Source organism: Pristiophorus japonicus, chromosome 4 (genome assembly GCF_044704955.1).
Source record: "Pristiophorus japonicus isolate sPriJap1 chromosome 4, sPriJap1.hap1, whole genome shotgun sequence".
Classification (NCBI taxonomy): domain Eukaryota; kingdom Metazoa; phylum Chordata; class Chondrichthyes; family Pristiophoridae; genus Pristiophorus; species Pristiophorus japonicus.
Window position 1 is genome coordinate 24,227,453 of NC_091980.1, and position 22,765 is coordinate 24,250,217.

The 22,765-nt window shown below is 50.1% G+C and overlaps 1 protein-coding gene across 4 annotated transcripts in view; it reads left to right on the forward strand.

Moving 5' to 3' along the window:
• The window catches only part of arap3 (ArfGAP with RhoGAP domain, ankyrin repeat and PH domain 3), a 277,068-nt gene that overhangs the window by 175,754 nt on the left and 78,549 nt on the right, over window positions 1–22,765 (forward strand). For all 4 annotated transcript variants that reach the window (XM_070878032.1, XM_070878034.1, XM_070878033.1 and 1 more), the window contains exons 9-10: window positions 22–107; window positions 16,281–16,463. In XM_070878032.1, coding sequence (XP_070734133.1) covers window positions 22–107; window positions 16,281–16,463 — 269 coding nt within the window. The remainder of the gene's footprint in view (window positions 1–21; window positions 108–16,280; window positions 16,464–22,765) is intronic.

Consider the following 22,765-nt stretch of genomic DNA (forward strand, 5'->3'; position numbering starts at 1 on the left):
TTTTTCTTTTACTTTTTACAGGTGAACATCGCGGTTTAGGTACATCCATCTCCAAAGTACAAAGTCTGAAATTGGACACAAGTATATGGACCAATGAAATTGTACAGGTCAGATGGCTGTCACTATCTTTATTTCATAAATCTTATTTGCTAAAAAATCATTATCATTTATTGAAGGATATCTTTCAGGCACCAGACAATAACAAAAGGCAATAAAAAGACAAATATATTACAGAGTTACTGAAAATCTCAACATTAATACAGATGAGGGAAGCCATTAATAGAAACATAGAAATGTTACCATCATAGGCAGTCCCTCGGAATTGAGGAAGACTTGCTTCCACTCTAAAAGTGAGTTCCCAGGTGGCTGTACAGTCCAATAGGGGAATTGCAGTCTCTGTCACAGGTGGGACAGACCGTCGTTGAAGGAAAGGGTGGGTGGGGAGTCTGGTTTGCCGCCTGCTTCTTCCGCTGTCTGCGCTTGTTTTCTGCGACGAGACTTGGAAGTGCTCAGAGCCCTCCCGGATGCTCTTCCTCCACTAAGGGCGGTCTTTGGCCAGGGATTCCCAGGTGTCGGTGGGATGTTGCACTTTATCAAGGAGGCTTTGAGGGTGTCCTTGAAACGTTTCCTCTGCCAACCTGGGGATCGCTTGCCGTGTAGGAGTTTCAAGTAGAACGCTTGCTTTGGGAATATTGTGTCGGGAATGTGGACGATGTGGTCTGCCCAACAGAGCTGGTTGAGTGTGGTTCGTGCTTCGATGCTGGGGATGTTGGCTTCATCGAGAACAGTGATGTTGGTGCGTCTCACCACCCAGGGGATTTGCAGGATCTTGCAGAGACAGTGTTGGTGGTTTTTCTCCAGCGATTTGAGGTGTCTATTGTATATGGTCCACGTCTCTTAGCCATACAGGAAAGAAATTTACAGCATAGAAGGAGGACATTTTGGCCCATTGTATCCGTTCCGGCCAACAAAGAGCTATCCAGCCTAATCCCACTTTCCAGCTCTTGGTCCATAGCTCTGCAGGTTACGGCACAATGGGCCCAAGTTTAAAATGAGCAACTAGATTTTTTTGGAGTAACTTAAAAATTGCAATTCTCCCCATTTAATTTGCTCCAGTGTAAGTGAGTTAGTTAGGTTTTTTTTTAGGTTTAGTTTTTATTTCAAAGGGAGGTGTTACCAGCCACTTATGCCAGTTTTGGCCATTTAAGCAAGTTGAGCCAGTTACTCCAAACTAACTTAGGCCAGCGTATCTTTCCGCTCAGAAAAACCTTGTGGTGAATTAAGAAATCAGCGCAGGTAGCCAGAGATAGGGTTGGCGGGGGGGGGGGGCGGGAAGTGTAGTAGCAACCTTAGCCAAAACGGATCCTAGAAACTGCTATTTTTTCATGTGAAAGCATGTGATTGAACAAGTGTTCCTTTTACCAAAGAGTAACATTAACTAGTTTGTATATTAAACTGAGACACGGGGTAGGGGGGCGGGGGGAGAGACACAGGGCGGGTAGACAGCAGCCGGCCTGTGCGGCAGGCCACTCGGCCCGGGATAGGGGTGGCGAGCATCGGGACACGCTGGGTGAGGAGCTACTTTTACAAAGGTAAACAACAAATTAATAGTGTATAGATGGTGACCTTGTATTCTTTTCCTTTGAAGAACAGGTTAGCATTCCAACCGTATCATTCCAACAAAAATCTTTACTTACTCCATTCTAAGTTAGTTTGGAGTAAGTTTTCACTGACGAAACTTTGAAAACAGGCGTAAGTGGCCGGACACGCCCCTTTTTGAAAAAAAAATTCTGTTCCAAAGTGAAGCTATTCTAACTGACTAGAACTGGAGCAAACTAAATGACGAGAATTCCGATTTCTAAGATACTCCGTTCTACACCAGTTGCTCCTAAAAATCAGGAGCAAATCATGTGGAAACTTGGGGCCCATGAGGGTAATCTTCGTGTGGAGGCGGAAGATGTTGGTAGGGTTCTTCACAAATTCTTTGCATCTGTTTTCACAAAGGGAAGGGCTAATGCAGATACTGCTATCGAGGAGGAGTGTGATATTCTGGATGAAATAAATATGGTGAGGGAGGAAGTATTTAGGGGTTTAGCAGCTTTCAAAGTAGATGAGTCCCAGGCGTGGATAAAATGCATCCCAGGCTGTTGAGCAAAGTAAAAGAGGAAATAGCAGAGGTCTTGACCATCACTTTCCAGTCCTCTTTGGATCTGGGCATGGTGCCGGAGGATTGGGGGACTGCTGATGTAGTATGCTTGTTTAAGATGGAACAAAGGGATTGGCCGAGTAATTACAGGCCTGTCAGCCTAACGTCAGTGGTGGGAAAATTATTGGAAAAATTCCTGAAAGACAGGATAAATCTGCATTTGGAAAGGCAAGCATTAATTAGGGACAGTCTGCACTGATTTGTTAAAGGAAGATCGTGTTTGACCAACCTGATTGAATTTTTTGAGGATGTAACCAAGAGGGTCGATGAGGGTAGTGCATACAATGTAGTTTATGTGGACTTTAGCAAGGCTTTTGATACGGTCCCACATGGTAGACTGGTCATGAAGGTTAAAACCCATGGGATCCAGGGCAAAATGGCAAGTTGGATCCAAAATTGGCTTGGAGGTAGGAAGCAAAGGTAATGATTGATGGATGTTTTTATGACTGGAAGGAAGTTTCCAGTGGGGTTCCACAGGGCTCAGTACTGGGTCCCTTGCTTTTTGTGGTATATATCAACGATTTAGATTTGAATATAGGGAGTATGATTAAGAAGTTTGCAAAAATTGGCTGTGTGGTTGATAATGAAAAGGAAAGTCATGGGTGCAAGAGGATATCAATCTACTGGTCAGGTGGGCAGAGCAGTGGCAAATGGAATTTAATTCAGAGAAGTGTGAAGTGATGCACTTTGGGAGGGCTAATAAGAAAACTCATTAAGCGGTCGGCCACTTAATAGTGTAGATGAACACAGGGACCTTGGAGTATTTGTCCACAGAACTCTTTTTGGGAGGAAACTAAAACATTAAATCATTAAATCGTGTCCCCCCAATCTGGGGGACACACCAAACATTTTTAAGGCCCTTTTTTTGTTTTTTTGGGTTTTTTTTGTGTTTTTGATTTTTTTTTTAAAAGTTTTTTTGGGCACTAAAATCATATTGTTTTCTCCAAGTGCCCCCTATAAAAGGGGAGGGGGGCACTAAAAACACCGGCAATTAAAACAAATTAACTTTTAAAACATAAGATCAAATTAAAATTTGGTTGCCGAGCGTGATGATGCACTCCAGTCCCTCCGGTGCCCACCTCTCGCGGAAGGCTGCGAGCGTACCGGTGGACACCGCGTGCTCCATCTCCAAGGACACCCTGGCGCGGATGTACGCGCGGAAGAGAGGCAGGCAGTCAGGCTGAACGACCCCCTCGACCGCCCGCTACCTGGACCGGCTGATGGCACCCTTGGCTGTGCCCAGGAGCAGTCCTACGAGGAGGCCCTCGGACCTACCTGCTCCCCTCCGCACAGGGTGCCCAAAGATCAGGAGTGTGGGACTGAAGTGCAGCCAGAATTTCAGGAGCAGCCCCTTTAAATAACAAAACAGGGGCTGCAACTTCGTGCATTCGGTAAAAACATGGAACATGGACTCTTCCAGACCGCAGAAATTGCAGGCGGCCTGGGAGCCCGTGAACCGGCTTAAAAATCTATTGCACGGCACTGCTCCGTGCACCACCCTCCAGGCCAAGTCCCCGATAAATAGTGGGAGGACTCCCGCGTAGAGTGCCCTCCATCGGGGACCTCCGCCTCCTCCGGACGGCAAGATGGTACGCCATGGCGTGTCCGGACAGCAGGCGAGGATGGCAAAGTTGAGAGTGTGCAGGAGCAGCCCGTACAGGAAACCCCTCCGCACGGAACTGAAAGGCACGGAGGGGATTTCCTCGAGGCGGCTCAAGCTGTGAGGTGCCGGCTCCTGAGGGAGGTTCCGAGGTTTGGCGCCAATGAGGAATTCCATCCGGACGGGGGTCAGTTTGGACGGGATTTCCCTACGTGCTTGAGCCTCCTCGACACACCTAACGGAGTCGGGGCCCAGAGCTGTTTTTAGCGACTCGATGGCATCGGCCGCGCGCCGGACGCTGGCAGAATTTAGGTGCCGCGCCAGCGTGTCTGGCGCCATCCAGCCCGCTCCTCCGCCATCGAGCAGGTCCCTGACCCTGGTCACCTCACCAGCCACAGCCCTCTCGTCCGACCGCCACCTAAAACCTCGGTCGTGGAGGTACGGATTCCTGAGCAGCGGCTCCTGCAGGACAGCCACCACTCCAGCCGGTGGAGAGCTGCGCTTCGTGGAGACTTTGTTCCAGACCCTGATGAGTTCCTTGTAAAAGACAGGCAGCTCCTGGAAGGCTCACAAACAGGAGCTGCGTGTCGTAATTGAGGCCGTGCTGCTGGCGGAAGAAATATGTCGCCAGAGCATGCCACCTGGGAGGGGGCTCGACGTAAAGGTATCTCTGCAGGGTCTGAAGACGGAAAGTCATGAACTGGGTGCTGACGCATACCAACGACTGACCGCCCTCCCCAAGCGGGAGACTCAAGACCGCGGCAGAGACCCAGTGCTTCCTGTTGTTCCAGAAGAAGTCCACCAGCTTCTTCTGTATCTTGGTGTCAAACGCAGGGGGAGGGGTCAAAGTTACCAGCCGATACCACAACATGGCGGCCACCAGCTGGTTTATGACTAGCGCTCGACCCCTGTAGGACAGCACTCGGAACAGTCCTGTCCAGCGCCCCAGGCGAGCGGCGACCTTGGCCTCCAGCTCTTGCCAGTTCGCCGGCCAGGCTTCCTCGTCGGGGCTAAGGTAGACTCCCGGATAGAGGAGATGGGTCGTGCTCCAGGCAAAAGGCCTGAGCTCCCCCGGCAGGGAGTCCACCCGCCACTGACGCACCAGGAGTCCGGAACATTTCTCCCAGTTGATCCTGGCAGAGGATGCGGCCGAGTAAATCTCCTGACACTCACGCATCCTCCGCAGGTCAGTGGGATCCTCTACCGCAAGGAGCCAGTCCCGTCAACCTCGTCCGCAGGAGGCGCAGGAAAGGCTCCACGCAGATGGCATATATGGGGCATCCCTGGCGCACCCCTCTCCCAAAGCGAAGGGGCGCCGTCAAGGACCCGTTAACCTTTATCAGACACTCTGCGGCGGCGTACAAAAGTCGGATCCGGGCGGCGAAATGCGTCCTGAACCCGAAAGCGCAGAGTTCCGAACAGATAGTCGTGATCCACCCTGTCGAACACCTTCTCTTGGTCGAGAGATAGGAAGGCGACCGACAGACCAGCCTCCTGGGAATGATGGATGAGGTCCCGGACCAGATGGATGTTATCGTGGATTGTCCGGCCCGGGACTGTGTAGGACTGGTCGGGGTGGATCATGTGGTCCAGCACGGCGCCAAGGCAAGCAGACATCGCCCTGGCGAAGATTTTGTAGTCCATGCTGAGAAGGGAGACTGGGCGCCAGTTCTTAAGGAGGCGGAGATCGCCCTTCTTATGCAGCAGGACGATGACTGCCCTGCGTCAAGAGAGGGGCATCTCCCCGGTCACCAGACTTTCCCCCAGGATCCGCGCGTCATCGCCCCCCAGGACGTCCCAGAACGCCCTGTGGAACTCCACGGTTAGCCCGTCCAGCCCCGGGGATTTTCCCCTCGAGAGCCGGTCGAGGGCGCCGGTCAGCTCCGCCAGGCTTAGCGGAGCTTCCAGATTTTCGCCGCCCTCTGGGCTGACCTTCGGCAGGTCCTCCCACAAAACTCTACGCGCTTCCTCGCTGGACGGCTCCGGAGAGAACAGAGCCCCGTAATATTCACGGGCCCTGTTGTTGACGCCCTCCAGATCCGAGACTAGAGAGCCGTCGTCGGCCAGCAGCGTCAAGAGCTGCTTACGGACACTCTGTCTTTTTTCCAGCGAGTAGAAGAAGGGGGAGCCGCAGTCCAGATCCCGCAGGAACCGGATCCGCGACCTCACGACACGCCTCGGGACCCGACGAGCTGCAGGTCCTTCAGCGCGGCCTTCTTCGCTTCGTACACCATCCGCAGGGCCGGGTCCTCGACGACTTGACCGAGACGGGACTCCAGGTCGAGCACCTCTTTTTCTAGGCGCCCGACCCTTGCCGCCCGCCTCTTGGTCGACCCCCTCGCGTACTCTTGACAGAAAACGCGGACGTGAGCCTTGCCCACGTCCCACCATAGCCTCAAGGCGGGGAAGCCCCCCTGCTTCCTTCTCCAGTCGGCTCAGAAACGACGGAATGAGTCCTGGAACCGCACGTCCTCCAGCAGCCGGTTGTTAAAGTGCCAGTACGCGGACCCCGTCCTCGCGCGGAGCGAAGCGAGCTCCGCCCACACCAGGTGGTGGTCCGAACACGACACCGGCCGCATGGAGGCCGCCGGGACGCAGGAAACCTACGCCCGAGACACGTAAAGGCGGTCGACTCTGGACCATCCTACTCCAGGCCTCACCCAAGTAAAGGCGCTGGAGTCGGGATGGAGATTTCGCCAGACGTCCACCAAGTCGAAGGACCCGACCAGGTCCCTCAACTTCTCCATCGCCGTCATGCTCTGCGGGGCACCGGAGCGGTCCCTCGCCTCGAGGGTGCAGTTAAAATCCCCCCCCGAGGACAATGCAGTCGCCGACGTCGACGGAGCCAAGAAGAGCGGACACTTCTTCGAAGAAGCGCGTTTGCTGCGGGCCGGGCTGAGGGGCGAACACGTTCACGAGATGGAGAGGCCCATCCCCCAGGCGAACCGTGACGTGCAGCAAGCGGCCTGGCACGGGCTCCTCGACCCCCAAGATCTCCGGCTGAAAATGCGGGCCAACAAGATGGCCACCCCACAAGAAGTGGTCGTGAGGTGGCTCATGCGGACCTCTCCTTGCCATTCCAGGAGCCACGTGGCTTCGTCTCCCGGAACGGTGTGGGTTTCTTGCAGGAAGCACACCGCATATTTCCCCTCCCGCAGGAGCGAAAAATTGTTAAATCTACGGCGTGCCTCTCTGCCGCCGTTGATGTTGAGGCTGGCTATAGTTATCTTCATGACTAGAGCATAGTGCAACCTCTAGCTAACCTATTGTGGGGGGGGAGTGGAGTCGTTTGTTGACCTCCACTCCTTCAGCAGCCCAGCGAGGAACCTTTTGAGCCGGCGCAGCTCAAGGCCTTGCGCCATTGATAAGGGCCTGCCCGCGGCCATGGTTTTAGCGGCGGAGGGGACGGACGCGACGAGCAGCCCCGGCTCGGACCATTTTTCCAGGGCCAGATGGGCTCGGTTGCGGCGACCCTGGCTCTGGACCAAAAAGTCCCGGAGTTCCTTTGCAGGAATGAGGGGGGACTCAGCGGCGGCCACGAGGAGATCCACCGCCTCACTGGCGATGGACTCGAGATCTTCTCCCGAGTCCCCGTCCCCCTCCGGGAGGTCGCCACCAGCAGCCGGCCCGTCGACTGCACGAGGTACGGCAAACGGCCCGGCCGCTCCATCCGACTCTGGCTCTGCCCCGATCCTACCGCCAGGATCGTCGGCAGAGGAGTCCCCACTGGGCTCTTTTAAAAGCGGTGCTGTGTCAGGAAGCGACAGCGGAAGGGGTTCCTCCTCCGCCCCAGGAGCCGGGGAACACGGAGAGACCCGGCCAAAGAAATTCTCCAGGTCCTCCAAGTACCCCAGCTCCAAAGTAGGGGTCGAGGGTTGTTGTTCTTCCCCCTCCCTGCCGCCAACCCCCGGCCCAGCGTGTACAGAATCATTAAAATTGTTAACATTTTGTGTTTCTTCCGGGTCGAGCGACTCCCGGGGGAAGTTGGTTAATAGCTGGGCGGGCTCAGGTTCGGCTTTTTCGGCCCCACCCGCCTCAGTCCCCGGGACGCCCGACCCGGCGGCAATGCATTCCTCTGCTGGCCCCACGCCCCCCACGACAGGCAGATCTTCCACGCCATCCCCGGGAGGCAGAGGCTGGGCAGCCTCGACAGTCTGACCCTCCCCGGGGACAGACTCCTCTCGCCTACAGCGCAGTTTGGGGGCGCTGGTGGGGGACGCGGGACATGTGGCGGGCACCGACTCCTCCGCGGAGGGATGTTGTTCCCCCTCCGCCTCATTGGAGCGGTGCCTCCTTTTGTTCCTGGGGGGGCGCGGAGGCAGGGAGACCTCCATGTCTGCCGAGGCCTCCCGCTCCACTCCCCCCTTGTTCTTATCTTGCCCGCGCCCGAGCCCCTCTGTGATATTGGTCAAGGGCTCGGGCACGGGCTCAGGGCACCCCGCGCTCGCCGGTGACAGGGTTGGGCTGAGCGCGGTGATCAAATTGTCTGGCGCACTGAGGGGACCCGCCTCGAGATGTTTCGCCTTCCTCCGCGCCTTCTTTCTGATCGGACACTCTCCCTCCCCCCCGCCGGAGGCCGTGAAAACAAAGGCCCCCGATGATGCCCGCGCACCCACAGCTCCCGGCACGCGGACGCAACTAGGGGGAGGGGTGGCCGCGGCGCCAGCCTTGGCCGCCTTCGGTGGTTTGGCGGCTTTGGAGGCGGGGCAGTTCTTGCGAACGTGCCCCACCTCCCTACAGGCATGGCACCACACGCCGTCCGATGTCCAGAAGACGCGGTAGGCAGTCCCCTCGTGCACCACATTAAAACTACCCTCCGTCATCTCCTCCCGCACCAGCCGGACAAAGAGCTGGCAGCGCAAGGAAAAGACGTGGCGCAGGCTGCTCTCCCTGAGGCCGAGCGGTATGGGGTTAATCCCCGACCTTACCTCCCCCAGTTGGTGTAGGTGAGGGAGGAGGAGCTCAGCGGGAACAAAGGGCGGGACGTTCGACACGATGACCCTCTGCGCGGTGGCCTCGAGAGGGTCCACCGGCAGGAACGTCCCGCCCACCGTGAGCCCCTTTTCAAGGGCAAGGGACACCGCCCGCTCCGACCCCAGGAAGAATACAGCCTTCCCAGACATCTTGGATGCTGCGACAATGGCCGAGGGGCCGACTACCCCAGCCATCGCCCGCACGCACTCCTCGATGCTCATTGTGGGGTGAGTGTGGCTCTTGACCCCGTGTTTCTTTGTTATTAGTCTGAAAGGTGGTAGGGCAGCAGGAGGCGCAGGAGGCGCCGTGGATGTGGACGCCGCCTGCGCATATGTCTTTGCTGGCTCCGCCACCGGCGTGGATGGGGTCGCCATCACGGGGTTCCCTTAAGGGCTACACCCACCACAAAATCACAGGCCTTAATGTTCTTAAATTGGCCTCGTTTAAGTGTATGAGCAGAGGAGCTCTCAATAAGGCACACCTCTCCCCTGGTTAACAATTGGGGAGGGGCCTTGCTCCCTCTGCTCAGTTGTCTAAATTGTTTTTTCAATTAGGAGGAAAGGGCTCTCAGAGAGAGAGGGGAGAGACAGAGAGAGAGAGAAAGAGTGTGGGGGGTGGGAAAGAGGGAAGCTGCGAGGGCAGGTCTCCCCTCACAGCGATGGGTGGGTGTTTCTTGGGGTGCACTCCCCAGATGGCAAAAAAACACAGTCTTTGTAGATGGTCTTCGGGTGAGGGGAGAAGATGTCTTCACCTGGGGTAGCTGGAGCCACCCAGGCACACACTCCCAACGATGTTAAATAGGGTAATTAATCAGTCTTCAGCCAGGTCGCCACAGCTATCCCAGGCGAGGCAATGGGGAAGGGGTGCTTCAGTGGTGTGTGGGGCCTAGTTATTTAGCAAGACCCCCACACACACTTCCACACTCACACAACCCCCGCGATGTTCCGGCCCTCGAAATGGTCTTCTTTCCTCCCCCCACCGATACAACAAAGTCTTTCGGGGAATGCAATAAAACACACCCACCTTTGGTTGATGAAGTTTCTCCCTCCTTCCACACTGGATAGTTGTTGTTCGTTTTCCCCCTCTCTCCAACTCTCTGCAGCAGTATTAAAGGTTGTTGAATTTTCAGCTCTCCACCTCTCCCTCTGGATGAATTGGAATTGTAGTAAGCCCCTTCCTCCACTTCCTGGGCTGTTTCACAGGTTTCACAAAGGCCTCCAGGCAGGAGCAACAGCAGGTAGCTCCTTCTCTCACTGCTCCAGGCTCCAAGTGAATAGGCCACGCCTCCAAAGCTCCACCATTGATCCACAGATCCCCTGAAAGTAACAGGCCAGATGGATAAGGTGGTTAGGTAGGCATACGGAATGCTTGCCTTTATTGGCCGAGGCATAGAATATAAAAGCAGGGAGGTTATGCTTAAATTGTATAATACTTTGATTAGGTGAAAGCTGGAACATAAGAACATAAGAATTAGGAACAGGAGTAGGCCATCTAGCCCATCGAGCCATCTCCGCCATTCAACAAGATCATGGCTGATCTGGCCGTGGATTCAGCTCCACTTACCCGCCCGCTCCCCGTAACCCTTAATTCCCTTATTGGTTAAAAATCTATCTATCTGTGATTTGAATACATTCAATGAGCTAGCCTCAACTGCTTCCTTGGGCAGAGAATTCCACAGATTCACAACCCTCTGGGAGAAGAAATTCCTTCTCAACTCGGTTTTAAATTGGGTCCCCCGTATTTTGAGGCTCTGCCCCCTAGTTCTAGTCTCCCCGACCAGTGGAAACAATCTCTCTGCCTCTATCTTGTCTATCAATTTCATTATTTTAAATGTTTCTATAAGATCACCCCTCATCCTTCTGAACTCCAACGAGTAAACACCCAATCCACTCAATCTATCATCATAAGGTAACTCCCTCATCTCCGGAATCAGCCTCGTGAATCGTCTCTGTATCCCCTCCAAAGCTAGTATATCCTTCCTTAAGTAAGGTGACCAAAACTGCATGCAGTACTCCAGGTGCGGCCTCACCAATACCCTGTACAGTTGCAGCAGGACCTCCCTGCTTTTGTACTCCATCCCTCTCGCAATGAAGGCCAACATTCCATTCGCCTTCCTGATTACCTGCTGCACCTGCAAACTAAATTTTTGGGATTCATGTACAAGGACCCCCAGGTCCCTCTGCACCGCACCGCAGCATGTTGTAATTTCTCCCCATTCAAATAATATTCCCTTTTACTGTTTTTTTTTTCCAAGGTGGATGACCTCACATTTTCTGACATTGTATTACATTTGCCAAAACTTAGCCCATTCGCTTAACCTATCTAAATCTCTTTGCAGCCTCTCTGTGTCCTCTACACAACCCGTTTTCCCACTAATCTTTGTGTCATCTGCAAATTTTGTTACACTACACTCTGTCCCCTCTTCCAGGTCATCTATATTTATTGTAAACAGTTGTGGTCCCTGCACCGATCCCTGTGGCACACCACTAACCACCGATTTCCAACCCGAAAAGGACCCATTTATCCCGACTCTCTGCTTTCTGTTAGCCAGCCAATTCTCTATTTATGAATACAGTTCCTCTGACACCGCGTACCTTTATCTTCTGCAGTAACCTTTTGTGTGGCACCTTATCGAATGCCTTTTGGAAATCTAAATACACCACATCCATCGGTACACCTCTATCCACCATGTTCGTTATATCCTCAAAGAATTCCAGTAAATTAGTTAAGCATGATTTCCCCTTCATGAATCCATGTTGCGTCAGCTTGATTGCACGATTCCTATCTAGATATCCGGCTATTTCGTCCTTAAAGATAGCTTCAAGCATTTTCCCCACTACAGATGTTAAACTAACCGACCTATAGTTACCTGCCTTTTGTCTGCTCCCTTTTTTAAACAGAGGCGTTACATTAGCTGCTTTCCAATCCGCTGGTACCTCCCCAGAGTCCAGAGAAGTTTGGTAGATTATAACGAATGCATCTGCTATAACTTCCGCCATTTCTTTTAATACCCTGGGATGCATTTCATCAGGACCAGGGGACTTGTCTACCTTGAGTCCTATTAGCCTGTCCAGCACTAACCCCCTAGTGATACTGATTGTCTCAAGGTCCTCCCTTCCCACATTCCTGTGACCAGCAATTTTTGGCATGGTTTTTGTGTTTTCCACTGCGAAGACCGAAGCAAAATAATTGTTTAAGGCCTCAGCCATTTCCACATTTCCCATTATTAAATCCCCCTTCTCATCTTCTAAGGGACCAACATTTACTTTTCCATTTTATATATCTGTAAAAGCTTTTACTATCTGTTTTTATGTTTTGCGCAAGTTTACTTTCATAATCTATCTTTCCTTTCTTTATTGCTTTCTTAGTCATTTTTTGCTGTCGTTTAAAATTTTCCCAATCTTCTAGTTTCCCACTAACCTTGGCCACCTTATACGCATTGGTTTTTAATTTGATACTCTCCTTTATTTCCTTGGTTATCCACGGCTGGTTATCCCTTCTCTTACCGCCCTTCTTTTTCACTGGAATATATTTTTGTTGAGCACTATGAAAGAGCTCCTTCAAAGTCCTCCACTGTTCCTCAATTGTACCACCGTTTAGTCTGTGTTCCCAGTCTACTTTAGCCAACTCTGCCCTCATTCCACTGTAGTCCCCTTTGTTTAAGCATAGTGCACTCGTTTGAGACACTACTTCTTCACCCTCAATCCTGTATTACAAATTCAACCATACTGTGATCACTCATTCCGAGAGGATCTTTTACGAGGAGATCGTTTATTATTCCTGTCTCATTACACAGGACCGGATCTAAGATAGCTTGCTCCCTTGTAGGTTCTGTAACATACTGTTCTAAGAAATAATCCTGTATGCATTCTATGAATTCCTCCTCCAGGCTACCCTGTGCGATTTGAGTTGACCAATCGATATTTAGGTTAAAATCCCCCCTGATTACTGCCGTTCTTTTTCACATGCCTCCATTATTCCCTTGATTATTGCCCACCCCACTGTGAAGTTATTATTTGGGGGCCTATAAACTACGCCCACCAGTGACTTTTTCCTCTTACTATCTCTAATCTCCACCCACAATGATTCAACATTTTGTTCATTAGAGCCAATATCGTCTCTCACAACTGCCCTGATATCTTCCTTTATTAACAGAGCTGCCCCACCTCCTTTCCCTTCTTGTCTATCTTTCTGAATTGTCAGATACCCCTGTTTGTTTAATTCCCAGTCTTGGCCAACCTGCAACCACGTTTCTGTAATGGCCACCAAATCATACCCATTTGTAATGATTTGTGCCGTGAACTCATTTACTTTATTTCGAATGCTGCGTGCGTTTAGGTAGAGTGTTTTAATACTAGTTTTTTAAACCATGATTATTAGTTTTGACCCCTCCTGCAGCCCTTTTATATTCATACATATTGTCCCTTCCTATCACCTTGTGGTTTACACTTACCCCAGTGCTACTCTGCTTTGTTGCCTTCTGCCTTTTGCATTCTTTCTTGGGATCCTGTTCATCTGAGCTCTCACCCACTCTAACTAGCTCAGAGCCCTCTCCTATGTTCCAAATACCCCCACCATTGAGGCACCGAGCTTTCATGCTTGCCTTTTTATTATACTTTGACCCTTTAGAATTTTGCTGTACAGTGGCCCTTTTTGTTTTTTGCCTTGGGTTTCTCTGCCCTCCACTTTTACTCATCTCCTTTCTGTCTTTTGCTTTTGTCTCCTTTTTGTTTCCCTCTGTCTCCCTGCATTGGTTTCCATCCCCCTGCCATCTGAGTTTAACTCCTCCCCAACAGCACTAGCAAACACTCTCCCTCGGACATTGCTTCCGGTCCTGCCCAGGTGCAGACCGTCCGGTTTTTACTGGTCCCACCTCCCCCAGAACCGGTTCGAATGCCCCAGGAATTTGAATCCCTCCCTGCTGCACCACTGCTCAAGCCATGTATTCTTCTGAGCTATCCTGTGATTCCTACTCTGACTAGCACGTGGCACTGGTAGCAATCCCGAGATTACTACTTTTGAGGTCCTACGTTTTAATATAGCTCCTAGCTCCTTAAATTTGTCTCGTAGGACCTCATCCCTTTTTTTACCAATATCGTTGGTACCAATGTGCACCATGACAACTGGCTGTTCACCCTCCCTTTTCAGAATGTCCTGCACCCGCTCCGAGACATCCTTAACCCTTGCACCAGTGAGGCAACATACCATCCTGGAGTCTCAGTTGCGGCCGCAGAAACGCCTATCTATTCCCCTTACAATTGAATCCCCTATCACTATCGCTCTCCCACTCTTTTTCCTGCCCTCCTGTGCAGCAGAGCCAGCCACAGTGTCATGAACTTGGCTGCTGCTGCCCTCCCCTGATGAGTCATCCCCCTCAACAGTACTCAAAACGGTGTATCTGTTTTGCAGGGGGATGACCGCAACGGACCCCTGCACTACCTTCCTTGCACTGCTCTTCCTGCTGGTCTCCCATTCCCTATCTGGCTGTGGACCCTTCACCTGCGGTAAGACCAACTCGCTACATGTGCTACTCACCTCATTCTGAGCTTCGTGGATGCTCCAGAGTAAATCCACCCTCAGCTCCAATTCCGCAACGCGGCCTGTCAGGAGCTGCAGGCGGATACACTTCCCGCACACGTAGTCGTCAGGGACAACAGAAGTGTCCCTGAGTTCCCACATGGTACAGGAGGAGCCTATCACGTGACCGAGCTCTCCTGCCATAACTTAACCCTTAGATACACTTAAATTGGCAACAACAATGCTAAAGTTTACTCGCTGTCATAGAAGAGAAAAAAGAAAAACTACTCACCAATCACCAGCCAATCACTTACCCCCTCGGCTGTAACGTCACCTTTCTGTTTCTTTCTACTTCCTTTTTGCCTTCCCCCTGTAGCTGCACAAGCCACGCCTCTTGCCGAACTCGCGCTGCTCCCGGTCTCGCTGGCCTTTTGTAGGCCTCTCTGATCCCCGGAACTCCCGCCTCTCGCCAAACTCGCGCTGCTCCCGGTGCAACAGCTGCGAGGCAGGACTTCCTGCACCAGGAGTTCTGCGTGCAGTTCTGATTGCCGGATTATAGGAAGGACATGATTGCGCTAGAGAGGGTGCAGAGGAGATTTACTAGGATGCTGCCTGGAATGGAGAATCTTAGTTATGAGGACAGATTGGATAGGCTGTGTTTGTTCTCATTGGAACAAAGAAGTTTGAGAGGACACTCCTTTCAGATGTACAAAATATTGAGGGGCCTGGACATAGTGGATAGTAAGGGTCTATTTCCCTTGTTGGAGGGGTCTTTTATGAGGGGGCATAGTTTTAAGGTTGGCGGAAGGTTTAGAGGGGATTTGAGGGGGGCTTCTTTACACAGAGGGTTGTGGGGATCTGGAACTCGCTGCCTGGATGTGTGGTGGATGCAGAAACCCTCACCACTTTTAAGAGATGGTTGGATGGGCACTTAAAGTGCAGCAACCTGCAGGGTTATGGACCTAGAGCTGGTAATTGGGATTAGACTGGATGACCTTTTGATGGACGGCGCAGATATAATGGTAAGCACTGCAGGGAATTGAACATGGCCAGGGTGATCTCCTGGGCTAGTTTCGATCACCTGGATGGGTCGGAGAGGAATTTTCCCAGTTTGTTTCTCCCTAAATTGGCCTGGGTTTTTATCTGGTTTTTGCCTCTCCCAGGAGATCACATGGCTCTGATTGGGGTGGAGTGTAGAATTTTTCAGTATAAGGGGTGTCACAGTTGTGTGAGGAGGACTGGTTGGGCTGGGTGCTCTTTGCCTTTCCGTCATTGTTCATAGGTTTATATGTAACCTTTAGGGCTGCTGACCCAGGGCCGTGTGGCTCTTTGTCGGCCGGCGCGGACACGATGGGCCAGAATGGCCTCTTTCTGCGCTGTAAATTTCTATGTTTCTATATTTCTATGTAACAGCTGCGAGGTAGGACTTCCTGCACCAGGCACGGTAGTCCCGCCCGGCAGCTAGATTGGACTTATCGCCCCCGAAGGAAGTGGAGCGGAGAGTGAGAAGGGGCCACCGCTACAACACTGGGGAGCGGGATGTTCTGGCAGCAGCTCAGCACAGACGTCAGCGCAGCACCTCTCCTTTAATTTTTGCCCCGCAAGCGGTCTATAGCCCAGTACGCGCCCCATGAAGCTGGCACGGGCATTGCCCGCCCCGGCCTCATGGGTTGCTACCGAATTTTCGCACCGGGGTCGAAAATGGGTTGCTGCGTACGGCGATGGTCTTCGGTGGCGCAGCGGCCTGGGAGACCAGCAGGAGCGAGATGCTATGGGTTAGCGCCCCGAGCCGCTAAACACTCGCGGAATTTTGCGTGAGTCGGTAGCGGTGCCGTGCCCGGGCGAAAAGCCGTTTGAGCCCCGTTAGCACCCCTAACAGGAGACACAAACGAGCCGAATTTCTCCCCTCTAGAGATAAAAAAAATCCCACTCTTTAGCAGTACCATTATTTAATCGAGTTACTGCATCTCCTTTTTCTCGTAGCTTTTCATTCAGCTCGGTAATGAAAAAGTGAACAGGTTCTGGTCTGCGCGGGTGACTCCAGGAGAGGAGCTGGATACAGACGCAACAGCGGAGAGACGGAGGGAGTTCATCACGCTAAAATACAGAGATGGGATTTACAGACGCCCGCATCCCAAGTTTGCAACCCAAGAGGATGTGATTAAGGTAAAAATTCCTGTTTGTTTTTTAGGATATGAATGCATTTAGTGATCAAATGGCAGGATGTGTGCATCACTTGTCAATTAACAGCATCAAGTATTTCCAGTTTGTATAGCGCCTATATGGTTTATTCTGCTGTGCTTTGGCTACAGGTATATATTCAGGCAACCACTCCATAAAGCAATGTGATACTTCCATGTCTTACAATCTATTCAGAAGTCTTGTTTGCAGGCCTAATGACAGGTTCAAGAGCTAATTGAAGAAAGAAACAAATTTGTCCGAATTTTCAGAACATAAATGCCACATTTAAATGTCGTTAGCATAAAATGCACACAATCCCCTCACCGAGGCATTTTTCCTCCCTGACTTGAGCAGATCCATTGGCTGTTGACGTGCTGAGTCTGATGGGATCATCGAGCCAGTAGTATCCAATGTATAAACTTAGAACTGAAAGTTTTCACTTGTCCTTCTCCAGATAGATACATTCCCACAATCCGCAGTCACCGTCAATGGGAGCCAGACCAAAATACATTAATGAAACATGAACCAGTTTCCCAAATTCAATGTTGTAATCATCAACTTAACCAAAAGGTCACGTGAACAATCCATGTGACCAATTTAAAGTACATTTAAGCACCACAAAGGTCTGAACTTGGAGGTAGAAGATACGAGTTTGTCTAATTCTGCCCATAATTGTTAAGAATTCAATAGTTTAATGCATTAAACCTCTAATTACATGGTTCAGATAAGCATGTTCGGTTACGTAGACTAAAACAGAATACTCTTCGTGCATTTGATTAATAATTTCAGCCAAAAAAAAATTATGATCCCAACCATGGGTCCTCTTGCCGTTGCCTGCTGATGTCGAGCCATGAAACTGGAGCAATTATTAAAGCTCCTTTGCATGCCGCCATCTTAATATGCATCTATATGCAACTTAAAGCTAGTTCTATCCTGCTTTTGCTGAATATTTGAGCTTGAATCATAGAATCATAGGCCGGAATTTTGCAGGGGAGAGTCAGCGGGCGGGATCGGTGGCCGATCAGGTGGGGAAGTGTTCTTTTTGAAAGCAGGTCGGGATCCCGCTCTCAAACTGCCACCATGCGCCTTGCCCAATGTTGGGTCTGCCAATGCTGAGCACACCCAACCGACTGCTGTAGGGGACCTAATTTTAAGCCTTTTCGCACTTACCTCTTAGTCTTTAACTTCACAATCCTCGCTGTGCGCAGAGCATGGCTGTCAAGCTGAGGCATGAGTTCAATGGCCATTGCTCCAGCTGAATACTTAACAGCTTCAAATGTACAACAAAAGCTCTCACTTGACTAACATTCACTTTTGTCAACCACAACCTGTTTCTCAGTCTATTTCGAGCACAGATTGTGCAGGTTTTCCACTTTCCACTCTCCAATCACTCTCACCTCATCGGAAGAACTCTCTCACCATTGACAGATTGCTTCTGTCATCTCTACTCCCCCTACCATCTAGTCCATCAGCATGGGTGCCCTTTATACTGTCTCATCTTGGACCGCAGAATCCCACCACGATTAGCCCCAATACCAGCAGCATCAGGCACATCAGCAGCACCAGCAACAACACCAACCTTCTCCGCAATCACCTGATGCTGCACAGGACAGAGGGCATCATCACCCGAGCACATTTCTGCCCAGAAGGCCAGTGATGGCCTCACCATGGCTAGATTTACTTTACTTAATGCTGTACACACTGGCTGCCAAATGATGCACCAAGTTGACACCACCCCACACCAGCACCATAAAGTTTCCCTAAAATTCCCAAGCCATTCCTTACACACTTATAACCATTGCGGAGTTTATAGTTATGTCTCACCATTCACTGCAACTCACTAAGCCACTTCCAAAGCTGCACACAAATATGTCCAAGAACACAAAGTGTTGAAAATAAAGGTTTCAATGTTTGACACCACATTAACAGAAACTTTACATGAAGATTGCATAAAACACCTGAGTCGCTACACTTGTGTGTTGTTCGTTGGTATGATTGTATTAAGATGAGAGTGAGTATGAGGGGTGGCTAGTGAGATGGGGATGTAATAATATATATAGAGAGGGATGGGTGGAGGTGCATGGTAAGTTGGTGTGAGTAAGGAAGTACAGGCGTACGGTAGGGAAGGTAGAGTGATGGGGATGTGATGAGAGGCACAGCAGGATGAGGTTGAGTGTGTCTTTGTACTAATGTTTCGCCCCAGTCCTCCTGACCACATCCCTGCTTGTGGTTTCCTCTGCAATGTGCAACCAAGGTGTGTTGATCTCCGCCCATGGGAAGGAAAGAGGACTTCCCTGCGTGCTGTGACTCTCTCCATAAGCATATGGAGGAAGTAAAGGGAGAGCCTGGGTGCAGCCTTGTACCATTGTGCAGTAACTGTCAGCGTTTGCAGCACCTCAATGCTGTAGAACACTGACAGCACAAATGTCAAGACAAATGTGGCCATGGTCTCTTGAAGGCAACCGGTTGATGATGCGTCATCAAATGACGTCACCAGACCCACTTCCTCTAATTGGGCCGGGTAACGTGCTGGGCGGGCTTAACAAGCCCAACCAACAGAAAGTCATTTTACCCGCCACCGAAATTGCCCACCCCGGACCTGCCAAGGTAAGTAAAATCGCGACCATATAATCATAGAATGAGATCATTCGGCTCATTGAGCCCATACCGATCCTCTGCAAGAGTACTTCAGCCAATCGCACTCCTCCGCCCTTTCCCCATAGCCCTCCTAATTTTTTTTATCCTTCAGGTACTTATCCAATTCCCTTTTGAAAGCCATGATTGAGTCTGCCTCCACCACCCTTTCAGGCCGTGCATTCCAGATCCTTACCACTCGCTGCGTAAAAAAGTATTTCCTCATATCGCCTTCGGTTCTTCTGCCAATCAATTACCTTAGATCTGCATCCTCTGATTCTCGACCCTGCTGCCAATGGGAACAGTTTCTTTCTATCTACTCTGCCGAGAACCCTCATGATTTTGAACACAAATCTCCTCTCAACCTTTAATATTTAGATCATTTGAACACAGTCTTCAGAGCAGGGGATGAAATTAATTGATAGCTCTTTCAAGGGGCCGAATGGCCTCCTTCTGTGCTGTATCATTCTTTCATATCTCTCCTGGTTTTATTCTTTTCCTCTCTAATCTTTACAAACCTTATTTAAGGAACAGCGGTGAACAGGGCTAAAACTTAAAAATCAGCAATTGAATAAGTAGAAGGGATGGAAGCAGGTCCCAATTTCCTGACAACTATACAGGGGAAATAAAAACGTGGGAGAACATATTCATTACCAAAATAACCTTTTAAAGTGCTTTTTCTGATCAATAGACCTTACCACCACAAATACCTTTACTTCATCAGTGGTAAACTATGTTGGGATACTTAACTGGAACTGGGACCAATCTTTGAGAACATTATTGATTCCTTGACTCCTAGCTATGAGATTACAACAATTAATTTGCACTTCACTGTCTGACAGGCGCCATCCTTCACTGTGTGCTTAACCTGCTGTGGGGCTTAACAGCAGAAATCAATTCATGTTAGTCCCATTTTATAATACTCACTTCAGGCTGAATAACAAATGTCCCTATAATTAAAGAAACCATAAACAATGTGTGCAATACTATCATACAGTGTTATAGTGAAGGCCATAGCACTGAAATAGTTTTACACACTCAAATTTTGACACTTTCAGCATAGCCATAGCTCTGGTATTCTGCGTTATAAAAGGAATTATTCCATCCGTTTATAGCCTTGTAATACATAAGAACATAAGAAATAGGAGTAGGATTAGGCCATTTGGCCCTTCGAGCCTGCTCCGCTATTCAATAAGATCACGGCTGATCTGATCTTGGCCTCAACTCCACTTCCCTGCCCGCTCCCCATAACCCTTGACTCCCTTATCGTTCAAAAATCTGTCTATCTCCACTTTAAATATATTCAATGACCCAGCCTCCACGGCTCTCTGGGGTAGAGAATTGCGCAGATTCACAACCCTCTGAGAGAAGAAATTCCTCCTCCTCATCTCCATTTTAAATGGACGACCCCTTATTCTAAAAATACAAAGAGTTAATCATTTCTGTTGTAATCAGGAGGCGACATTGACCTGTGACTCAAATCTCCTAACTCAGAGATATTTAGTCATTTCTCTGGCCTGTCTTGTCGACTGAATTAATTGCAGAATTGAGGTATTACTTCCTTTCAGGGGAATAAACACAGCCATTAAGATGGTTGGGTTTTATGCTCATTGTGGAACTGAGCCAAGAACAAGGAGGTTTCTGGTTCTCTATATTTTTTTCAAGTAACTGGTACATATTTACTTGTCACAATCAAAAAAAACATTTAAATGTAAGATTGTAGTATAAACTCCAAGACAGATGAGTTGGGCTGAATGGCCAGTTTCCGTGGCCTGTTTCTGCACTGTATATTCTGTGCAATTCTATGTGATTTCTGGTAACATGCAAGTGCGCCACCAGATCCACAAGATTTAATGGACTCATAATGACAATTAACAGCAAGCATCGGAATAGAAGAGCAGAGGAGTTCTCCCAGTGACCTGTATGTATCTCTCAACCAACACCACCAAAATCAGGTTAACTGGATATTTATCTGATTGTGTTTCTGGGACCTTGCTGTGGACAAATCAGCTGCACATGTGCCCACAAAAAGCAGCAAGTGAACCCACTTCAAAAATAAATCACTGGCAGTAAAGTGCTGTGACCATCCCGAGCAATGACAGGAACTATATAAATAAAGGTTCTTTCCCACAGGGAGGGTAGCGCAGACTTCATCATGGGCTGCTTTTACTGTCCAGGTCACATGATGGGTCAGTATTAGAAGGTTATTGTCTTATTGCTCCTGTTTAGGATCAAGCCCTGCTGCATCCTCTGCAATCTGCATAAAATGTCCCTAATTAGCAGAATTAGACTGTCTGCATTTCAGAATCACACGGGTTAGGAACATAGGAACAGGAGCAGGCCATTCAGTCCCTCGACTTTGTTCCACCATTCAATGAGATCATGGTTGATCTGTATCCTAACTCCACTTACCCACCTTGGGTCCATGGGCCCAATTTTGGCCAACTCGTTTTTTTGGCGTATTTGCCCTTTATGCGCCATTTTTGTGCGCTGGAAACGGCACCGGAAGAAAATGGCCCCATCTTGGCTGTTCTGAAGAGTCTGGAGTGCACTGGCGCAGCGCAGATTAAACAGTGGGGGGCGGAGCTACAGCCCTGCACCGGATCAGTGCCGGCAGCATTGCGCATGCGCAGTGGCATCGGGCCTGGTGTTCGTGCATGCGCAGTAGCACCCAAACGTGCAGTAGTGTCCTGCCTGTGTTGCTATTGTATGCAAATTAAGAATCCGCATTCGGTCGTCCCCCTCCCCCGCTATGAAGGCCAGCCAGCAGCTCTCTCTCTCCCCTCCATCCCCCCCCCCCTCAGCCCCCCACCACTACCGATGCCGCGTTTGGTCGCTCTGCTTCGCACGCTGCCCAGTCCCCACCCCCAGCCCTGGCCGAAGGGTTTGCCGGTACGTGCTGAGCCCAGCCAGCCCAGTCCAGCCTCTCCTCCCCCTCCCTTCAGCCTCCCGATGCGTCTTTGCTGGCCGCCCCTTTCCCAGGCTGAATGGCCTCCCATACAGGCCGGCCCGCTGCCTTCCCCGGCCGAGTTCAAGTCAAGGTAGGATTTACTACCATTCTTTATTTGTTATTCAATTGGTTACCTGAGTTCTTCATTTGTAATGAGTTATTTAAACTTTTATTTACAATGTTTGGTGCCTTGGGTGCAGGTCCTTACTTACCTGCACCGATTTCTTAATTGGCCATTCAGTTTCAGGTAGGATTTGATGCAGCACTTTTATTTGTTACTTTAATTATTTACCTCACTTCTTTATTTTTTTTATTGAATTGTTATTACTACTTGTGCTTTGTTCGGCGCTTGGTGGTGCTTGAAATGTTGTTACTTGCACCGATTCCTTAATTGTAAATAAAGTCTTTCTCTGCGGACAAAAGTGGACAGATACACTGCCCTAAGTAAGTTTAGTACAACTTTTTTCTGGCCAAATTGGCATAAATGATGTAAGTGGCTGGGAACGCCCCCTTTTGAAAAAAAACTGACCAAACAAAAAACCTAACTAACTCACTTGCACTGGCGCAAATTAAATGACCATATTTGCAACTAAAAAGATACACCAGAAAAATCAAGTTTCACAAAAAAAACGGTGCAACTCGTGGGGAAATTTGGGTCCCATATCCCTTAGCATCCTTGGCTAGCAAAAATATATCGATCTCA